The sequence below is a fragment of the Lutra lutra genome, chromosome 9, assembly GCF_902655055.1.
Source record: "Lutra lutra chromosome 9, mLutLut1.2, whole genome shotgun sequence".
Taxonomy (NCBI): domain Eukaryota; kingdom Metazoa; phylum Chordata; class Mammalia; order Carnivora; family Mustelidae; genus Lutra; species Lutra lutra.
This window is the reverse complement of record NC_062286.1, coordinates 72,928,229-72,937,987: the sequence shown is the minus strand read 5'-3', so window position 1 is coordinate 72,937,987 and position 9,759 is coordinate 72,928,229. Positions and strand designations below refer to the sequence as shown.

Sequence of the window (9,759 nt, the reverse complement as noted above, 5' to 3'; positions counted from 1 at the left end):
AGGCAGTGAAAGAGAATCTGTAGCAAAGGTGGAGGGGAGGAGGGTGATAGGAGAGGCTGGCCAGGATGGGAACTGAAGGAATTCATGGTAGGTAAAAGTTTGAGGAGAGAGCCATAGTAGCAGGTCCAGGTTGAGGTCTGAGAGTGGCAGAGAGTGGCTGCCAGTCACCCAGTTTGCACAAGGATGGCCAAATGCATTATTGACAGCCAGTGTTCATTCTGAGACATCAGTACCTGGGCTGTGACAGTTAATATTTTGAATATCACCTCTTGAATCATGGTTACTTGACAAATCTCTGGGACATATAGGGTCCTCTATGGTGTTAGAGATTTGAAATACAAGTTTTATAAAAACAACTTGGAATAACATTTTAATTTCTTTTTGGAGATTATATATATAATCTGAGTTACTAATCTAGGACTGAAGCATCACTCCAGGAGGCATAGCCTCAAGGTGTTACCTCTATAATTATTTTTTTTTAAATGGGAAAAGAGTGATTGGTACACTGGACTCCAACTGTTTTTATTCAAATACAGGAAATGGAGGAAATGCTTTTCCCTTAAGACTTGTCTTAAGAGTTTAGAAGCACTAAATTTAGCTCCCTATAAATATGTTTGCTTTTTTGAGAAAAATCTTTTCTCTTACCAGGAAGCGTTGGAGTGATAGGACGATGGAACAAAAGTCTTATGAGCTTCTCTGATTGTGTATTTATTTTTAAGCATATTCTTGCCTCTCAGAACCACTATCTGTTAGGCCAGTTTGTTATCCACAGCTATGCTGTGAAATAATTAATACTGTATCCTATTTTTAATTTAGCTTCTACTTGCTTTTGAGTCCAAATTCAGAAGCATATTCTCTTTGGACAAAAACAAGGAAGAAGTATTACTGCAGATGGAACTGGGACAGGCCCATAGTGTGGCAAACTGGTATGGGGACCAGGGAGGAAAATGCTAAATGAAAAATACTTTATTTTCATATAGCGCTAGACTACTGTTCTTCAACAGAAATGTAACAGCCACAAACATGACCCACATAGGTAATTTTAAATGTTCTAGTAACTCCACTAAAAAATGCAAAAAGAAATAGATGAATTAATTTTAAATACATTTATCTCAATGTGTCTAAAACATTGTTTTAGTAGGTAGTATCAAAATTACTGAGTTGCATTCCTCATTTTATTTTTTAGCGCTATTTGAAATCAAGTGTGCCTTTTGCACTTACAGCATGTCTCAATACAGGCTACCCATATTTCCAGTGCTCAGTAGCCACATGTAGTTAGTGGTTACTGGACTGAATAACATAGGTCTAGATTATTTCTAAAGATAATAATTCTATTTTTCATGTGATGCTCATAACAGATCTAAATGGTGCCAGGGCACATAGGCAGAGATGATTGCTTTTTCTTTTAGATGTATAAGGACTTCCTTGTTAATGCATTTGGGACCAAGCTAAGAAATGTTTGCCATAGAGCAAGAGGAGGAAGGATTGGCTTTAACAAGGAAAGAGGATACTCTGAGAGGAGACTCAAAACTTTGTGAGGTGGTCATGGCACATACTTGGTGAAGATTTATGGTTGGTATTTATGATCCAGGTTATCCAGATGGTATCTTTTATGAAAAAAGATATGGGAAGTATAATTATATATCAGGAACAATATGGTATAATGAAATGAGTTCTAGATTAAGGGTTAGGAGAACTGGGCACTAGTCCAGGCATTGGTCTCCGTGGAAAGAAGTAAACTAAAATTTACCAATCCTGTTAGTACCCATTTTCTTACCCAATTCTTTTTTTTTTTTTAAAGATTTTATTTATTTATTTGACAGAGATCACAAGCAGGCAGAGAGGCAGGCAGAGAGAGAGGAGGAAGCAGGCTCCCTGCTGAGCAGAGAGCCCGAAGTGGGGCTTGATCCCAGGACCCTGAGATCATGACCTGAGCCGAAGGCAGTGGCTTAACCCACTGAGCCACCCAGGCGCCCCTTCTTACCCAATTCTTATAATAAGACCAATAGGTAGGAATTAAAACCAGTGCCAGTTAATGAAGAAATGGAGCCTAGAGAGGTAGTGTCCTGGTTTATACTGGTTTATTATAGATTTAGGATAAAATCTCTGTTCTAATTCCAAAGCTGCTATATTCTTAACATTATAACCTATATGCATGCCATATAGTAGGTTCTATCTTTTATGAATTGGGGTTCATCTAAAGAAGCAGAACCAGGCATGCATGCATGTGTGCAGTAAATATTTGTTACAGGGAATTGGCTAATGCAGTTTTGAATGTTGGTTAAGCAGTCTCTATAAAGATGTCATCTCTACATGTGATGCTACAGCTTAAGTCCAGAGGGGAGGCAGGGATAAAGGGAAGATGGCTGGAAGACACAGCACGAGCTGAACCCCATGAGATCAAATTGAACCCCATTTCCATCTTGTTGACTCCCCCCTTGGTCATAAAAAAAAGTCTGCAGAAGCTGGGGTTCTTGATTGTGGATTGAAGCACATATACCTGGCTCAGGGGTCCGAGAACCTAAAGGAGGATCCAGGGGAAAGTGGAGCACTTGCATGCCCGGTAGCTGCTTCGTAGCAGTGAGTTCTATCAGCTGATCAGCCAGTGGCTGGAGCTTCCTTTGATTTCTTTTCCCAAGAACCTTCCCTGTGGTGCACCCTGATGGGAAACACATAAGGGAATTCTGGGTAGTGACGTTCAGCCTATTCAAGTTGACATATAACAAAGCCATCACATAGGTACTCAGTGAGTACTTGTCAAATAAGTTAATGAATATTGTGCTGCTTCCCTTGGAAGTTCTTTGGAAACCAGAACACCTAATCCTGGTTCTGCCTCTTATATGCCAAGCCATTTGGAACAGGTCACTTAATCCTTTGAGTCTTGGTTTACTTGTCTATAAAACTCCAAGAGTAATTCCTGTTTTGCCCATTTAATAAAACTTTTACAGGGATCGGTTGAGAACTGAACGAAAAGCACTGTGAACATTGTAAAGGATAAAACAAATGTAGTATTATTTTAATTATGAATGTTGTTACTACTTGATCTTCCTAATTGATCATATGGAGTAATAGTTCCTAAGCAATCCACCTTCTAGCTGTGCCAGGAAGATTAGACTGGAGTATGTAGAAGTACTGTCAGCTATGCCATAGCATGCACTTCAAAGGTGAGACTTGAGTTATCACTCAACACTGAGATATTTGCTCATAATGTTTTAGTTCTGGGCTAAGTGGCTTTGAGGGACAAGCATATAATTGGTAACCTTGGGACATGGAGGATAGTGGCCATTTCTCAGGTGGGAGTTGTGGGCAGTGGATAAAGTTTCTGTCCTGTAAGTCTGGGCTTGAGTTTCATAGCAGCCAAACTTGCTCAGCAAAATGAAGAAATCCCTGCGGAAGTTCTTAGTGAAGATGGCATAGAGGAAGGGGTTGGCGCAGGAGTTGATGGGGTAGAATAGGACCAAGAGGATCTTTGACTTGGACACCGTGATGAGGGGCACCTTGAGGGAGGCAGAGATGGCAAAAAAAGAGATGGGTGCCATGCAGAGGAAGTCCGTGAAGATGAGCATGGCCATGCGTTTGGCGATCTTGGTGTCACTAGAGGAGGACACGATGTTGGGGTTTCTCACTGTGAGGTAGATGTGAGCATAGCAGCCACAGATGACCACAAAGGCCAGGACATTGAGCACCAGGAGAGACATAACATAGAGCTGTGACATGGGGCTGTCAATATCCATAGGCAGGCAGATGCTCACCTTCATGTAGCTGCTGATGCCAAAGATGGGAAAGAGAGCAACTGCAAAGGCAAAGATCCAGCCTAGCAGCATGACCCCGGCAGCATGGCGGAGCTGCACTTTGCATTCCAGCTGCATGGCGTGGGTGATGGTGTGCCATCTTTCCAGCGTTATGGCTGTCAGAGTGTAGACTGAGAGCTCACTGGCAAAGACTGTGAAAAAGCCAGCAGCATCACAGCCTGCTCCTGTCTGCCAGTCGATGGCATAGTTGTGGTACTGACTTTTGGTGTAGATATCAACTGAGGCTATGAGCAGCAAGTAGATTCCAATGCAGAGATCGGCAAAGGCCAGGTTGCACATAAGGAACCGGGGGACTGTGAGTTTGTACTGGCTGGTGGTCAGGGTCATCAGCACTACAATGTTCCCTGTGACGGCCAGGATGCTAATGAACCATATCAAGACTCTGAGAATATCATACCCCATGATATCTTCACATGGATTGAATGCATCTGGCTTGGGGGAACAAGTCACATCAACTACTTCCTTGCATAAGTCATAGTCAAATTCACTGTACATCATGTCAAATCCTTTGGTGTAACTGGATTCCACATCTTCTGCCAAAGAGACTCTCTGACCCCTAGCCTGAGTCATATCCTCGACTTCTTGCCTTAAAATAGATTTGTTGCAAATTGGGTGAAGCTCAGAGCTAGAAAAATACAAAAAAGAACAGAATCAACATCTTGCGTCCAGAATGGCAAATACATGACTGTTTTTGCACAGGGGAGAAATGATGGGGTTTCTTCCTGTTTTTTTTTTTTCCCCTCCCCTCTTCTCACAGTCTGTCTGCCCTTGAGTCTAAGCTCAAGGGTTAATGCTGCTTACTGTAAATGAACAGAACAACTCGTGTATATTCCTAGAGTTGGATGGCCCACTGGGGAAACCATCTAGCCACAACCTGAATGTGGGAGGAAGGCGCCCGGGACTAGCTAAGATTTGCTGTTAAGTGCAAATAATTTACAGACCTAATATCTACTCCACCCTTTGCCTTCCCCCTTTCTTTCTTTATTTTTTTTAATTTTTTTTAAAGATTTTATTTATTTACCTGACAGAGAGAGATCACAAGTAGACGGAGAGACAGGCAGAGAGAGCGGGAAGCAGGCTCCCCGCTGAGCAGAGAGCCCGATGCGGGCCTCGATCCCAGGACCCTGAGATCATGACCCGAGCCGAAGGCAGCGGCTTAACCCACTGAGCCACCCAGGCGCCCACCTTCCCCCTTTCTATTTAGCTATCTGTTAATATGCCTGAGTAGGGTATAAAGCTATTCATCTACTCTCTACTCTAGTTGCTAGAAGATACGGACTGTTTCCTGACTGAAATGAGAACTTAGTTGCTTCTTTTATCTACTTAAAGCAGAGAAGCAGTTTGTGGTCAGTTCCCAACCAGCACCTCTCCCTGGCTCTCTGCTACTCAGGCTAGTGGGAGGTCTGTGATTTGCCTGAAATGTTATGGAGGGTCAAATTATTCTCTATTGACTCACGTTCCAGGAGCCACAGTAGGCTTCAGGTATATATATCGGTCTGCGAGGTAAACCCGACCCTCTCATATTAAATAGTTACCTAGTAACTGCTGAGAGAGCAAATATAGGTTGCAAGGTGGTTGGGGTGGTTCTAACTCATTCTAAGATTATAATTTATTCCCTGGGGAACTGGCTCTTCTTGGGCTCACATTTTTGTCTTGGTTTTTCCTTTCAACCCAAATGTACAAGAGGCCTAGTCAACAAAATAGAGGTACTTGCAGAAGGGATTTGAATGAAAACCAGAGGATAAACATTCTACCCATATGGGTGAATAGTGCAGGTAGAGATGGGGTAATCTGTTTTGAAGCAAAGGCTTAAGGAAAGGAGATGTTTTACACTGGGTCTCTTTTTGGATGGGAAAAAAAAAATTTCACAAGACCCTCTACACTTCCTCCCACTTTCCCTCCCTGAGAAGCAAATTCACAGCAATGTTAAGTGACTTCATTGCTCTCAAACCCTAACATAATCTCATACAAGTAGGGAAGTAGGTATTAAGCCCTTGAAAGAATCCCCTATAAGGAGAGAGTAGCTGGGGGAGTGGAGGTTTCATCGGAGATCTTTGAGAAAGGTGAGGCAAAGCTCAGATGGGTACAGGGAGGACAAAAGCAGGACTACAGTCCTTCACCTAACTTGTGACTCCTAAACACTGTCATCGGATTAGCACCAGCCCAATTCTAAGAACAGAAAGTAAGGCGGTACCTACAGATGACAATTCCATTTATTGAAACAAATCTGACTTAACCGCCTAGAGACAGTCTTCACTTCCTGGGGCTTATGTTGGCTTCTGTGAAGATTCTTACTGTTGATAATGCTACTAACATATTTTAAATATTGATGCTTCCCTTTCCTGAAACAGAAATGACTCAACCACCTGAGTATAGAAAAGGTAAACAATGTATGTCTCTTAGAAAAGGATAGAAACAAAAATAGAAACCAGGGAAAGTAGTCTTGCCTTTGCAGTACCTTAGCAAATAATAAACATCATAAAGAGTTAGGAATTCAGTTTAAGGTCATCTTAAAAAACGGTGTTCTTGGACCTTGATAAATCTTTGAACAGGCTCTTGGGAAGTGTATAGCAGAGTTGCCCAGAGTCTGAGCTTTGGAAACAAAGCAGAGGGTTTGGACAGTTTGGTTGGTGTTGGTCAGGTTATTTACTATCTCTGAGCCTCTGTTTCTGCCTCTGTGAGGAGGGAATAAAAATATTATTGCCTTTGCGAGAATTATGAGATAAAGTTGCAACGAATCACAGAGCTGGGTGGTGAGAACGTAGCCAGTATGAGCAATACCAAGACAGATGACTGTGGTGACTTCCTGAGTTCATGTTGGGGTCCAGGCCCTGTATGAGAACTTAGATGTCTATGCCACAGTGCATCAGTTTAAAATCTAGTTGTGAAGAAAAGGCCTAAATAAAGCTAACATCAGAAAATGAACAAAGTAACATTGCCAGCTGAGTGCAGAACTCTGACAAAGGGCTATGTGGTTCAAGGACAGATCAGGTGTGCAGTTAACCAGGTCTTTCAGTGAGACTCCAGGAGGGATATTGGCCAAAACCTCACAGTCACAAGGGCCTGATACTTACATCTTGGGCACTGTTGCCAAATGGGGATTGGAAGGACAATTGTATCATACAGTTTTAAACTTGAATCTCGTTACTAAGCCATACCTACTACGGTATACAATGAAATGACACCATTAAAGAAAAAAAAACCCTACAGTTATCTTATGAATAGCATACTTATTTTATTTTGTGTTTGTGAGTAAGTGTGTTGAATACAGAGACTAAACGCCCACTGCAATTTTTGTTACTCTGTTTTGGCACCTCTTATTAGGAGAGGGGTGGGGCTCTCCTTTGCTGTACCAGACAGGCCCTGTTGGTAAATTATAGTAGGGACCTAGAAAGGGTGAGAGCCAGGGAGTCCTGGGGTGGTATAAGACAGACCTGGAGATTGCTGGCTGGGAGGAACCCTGAAGCTGCATGTATGCTGCCTGGGGGTGGCAAGACCAGCAGAGGCTGAGCAGCAGTTAGGTAACCTATTCTGGGGTGTGTTAGCACTGGGCCAACTCTCACAGTGATCTTGACATCCTTGAGAGTTCTCCTGAAGGGTGTTGAGTTCCAGGGTTTTCTTAGTAAATCAGTATCTTTCTTGCCCCGGGCTGTAATAACTCTTGTCTGGAATATAAAAGAGGCAAACCTTGTGCCTCAGCCCAAGACTTACACATTCTGGTCAGCAAGGAGAAGTTCCCTGGCTCTTATGTTAATGTGTGAGGAATGTCTGATTCTGGATAGTTCCTCCCTGAGGCATGGTATTTCTGAGAAGTTGCCCCTTTTCTTCAAATCCTTCAAATGGGTGTGAGTGTGGACTCCTAGTCACTTGGAAAACATTTTAGATAGATACCCTGTGTTGTTTGTTTTTACTTTATCTTGCTTTTGAGCAGGGGTTAAGTCTACCTGGACAGGTGAAAGTCTGTTAAAGGTTGAACAGTAAAGGAGACTGTACCACGTGGTGCAATGATGTCATAGGAAAACTCTGTGACAAGGCATCATCTGAGTGTGAGTGTGTGGCATGGGTTGTGTTAGTGAGCTTGGGGAGGATGTGAGCTTTGAGAACTCCTGATATCCAGTAAATTCTATCTGCAATGGATCCTTTCAATGTCTGGAACCTTTATGTGCAATCTCCAAAATACTCCCTTTCCACTTTGTCTAGATCCTCTGTATGATTACCTCATCTTTTTTAACCAGTGGCCTCCTGGTTTTTGTCTCTGTCTGGTTTACCCTCTTTTTCTGGGCTTCTTCAAATTTGGCCAACCTTGAAAGCCAAAGTGAACAGATGTCCCAATCTTTGTCCTCCCTGTGAGGTGCTAATCTCCAAAGATGGACTGGGGCTTCCTGGAGGGGTTGTGCTGTATTGTGCATGTGTGCATCAATTTCTGGTATGGCATTTAAGCTTCTCTCCTCTAAAGTTGACTTGGGTGGTTCCTGGGACATGTGCAGGTGGCAGAGTGTGGGATTAGAAGAATAAATCCATATTGGTACTAAGGAGAGAGGGAATAAATAAATATTCATTAAGCATCAGCTATGAGTCAGGTGCTATGTTTGGAGTTTTTCATGTTGCCTCGTTTAATATTTGGAAGGTGATCTACCATTGTGGGTAGCCCTCTGTTGGGAGCCCATTTTGAAGAAAATTAGAAACCCTTCACAGTACTGAAGCTTTGATCTAGAATATGTCTAAGGGCTTTCGCTGGGGAGGTCTCTGCAAGTGGATTCTCTTCATGCCCAAGATACATAGAAGTTGTGGACCAAGTTCCGCATCAGAGAAATGCCAGAGTGGGGCTCGGGGATGGACATGGGAAGACTTACATTTGACGTCTCCAGTTTGCAAAAGCGCAGCAGTGGCTAGGGTAGGTGAGGCTGGCCTCCATGAGTGCAACAAACGTATCCAGACTGGGAAGCTTTTTCAAGTTGTATGTTGACCTGGCCCGCAGCTTCTTAAGTTTTTCTAAGCCATAGCTGGGCAGGGAATGGATCCTGGTTCTTGAAATGTCTCTAGAAGGATAAAATGTAAATATAACATGATTATTATGGGCCTCTCTGATTAATTAACAGGCCTATCTGATTCCCAGATATACTCACATCCTGCCTGACCTGGGGCTTAACTTCAGCCATCTCCCGTCCTACAGTCTGTCTTGAAATGGACCTCTATATATTAGTGGAGACCTGAGAGATTGAAGGCATTTCCTCCCCACCGTAAAGTCAGCTACAAAAATATTTGTGATGAGCGAGGGGTGGAATCTGCTGCCAAATTTCAGAAAAGGTCAAGAAAAAAAAAAACATACTATAGGGGCAGTAGATGTACCCTCAGCACGATGTGCAAGTGGCAACAGTGGTGAGTATGAGCACAGCCAGACTGGCTTGTATAAGTGCCCCACCCTTCTACCTATTAGCTCTGTGACCTTGGTAAAGTCATGTCATTTCTCCATGTCTGTTTCCTCAGCCATACAATAGGAATGATAACAATCCTAGCTAACTCAGAGGGTTGTCGGGACAATTAAATGAGTTAAAAGTACACAGGAAACTTCCTGGCCAGAAGACAGCACTTAATGACTGATGGCTATTCTTTAAACATCTCTGTCTGACTGTGTCTCTGTCTCTGCCTGTGTCTCTGCCTCGAGTACACAGTTGTTCTTGCTTTGTAGGAGTCTCTGGGCAAATCAGCAGGGATCTCTGGATCCTGACCAACACCAGCAGAACTCAGATCCAAACCCTCTGCTTTGTTTCCAAAATAAAATATTTTGCTAAATAAAAAACAAAACCAAACAACAACAAACCCCACAAAGCCCTGGATGTGATGTGTGGGTCATTTGCCTGGTGTCTCTAACATCTGTTCTGTGTCCTTCTCTATGCTCTGCTTTGTACTTCAGAAGGGATGACCTCTGCAGGTTCCATTTCCCAGA

The 9,759-nt window shown here is 42.9% G+C and overlaps 1 protein-coding gene across 1 annotated transcript in view; it reads right to left on the bottom strand.

The window, feature by feature from the left end:
- Positions 1-2,960: 2,960 nt before the first annotated feature.
- The window catches only part of FSHR (follicle stimulating hormone receptor), a 159,017-nt gene continuing 152,218 nt past the window's right edge, over positions 2,961-9,759 (bottom strand). Inside the window, 2 exon segments of the mRNA XM_047745358.1 lie at positions 2,961-4,437; positions 8,666-8,851. Coding sequence (XP_047601314.1) covers positions 3,213-4,437; positions 8,666-8,851 — 1,411 coding nt within the window. The 3' untranslated portion in view covers positions 2,961-3,212.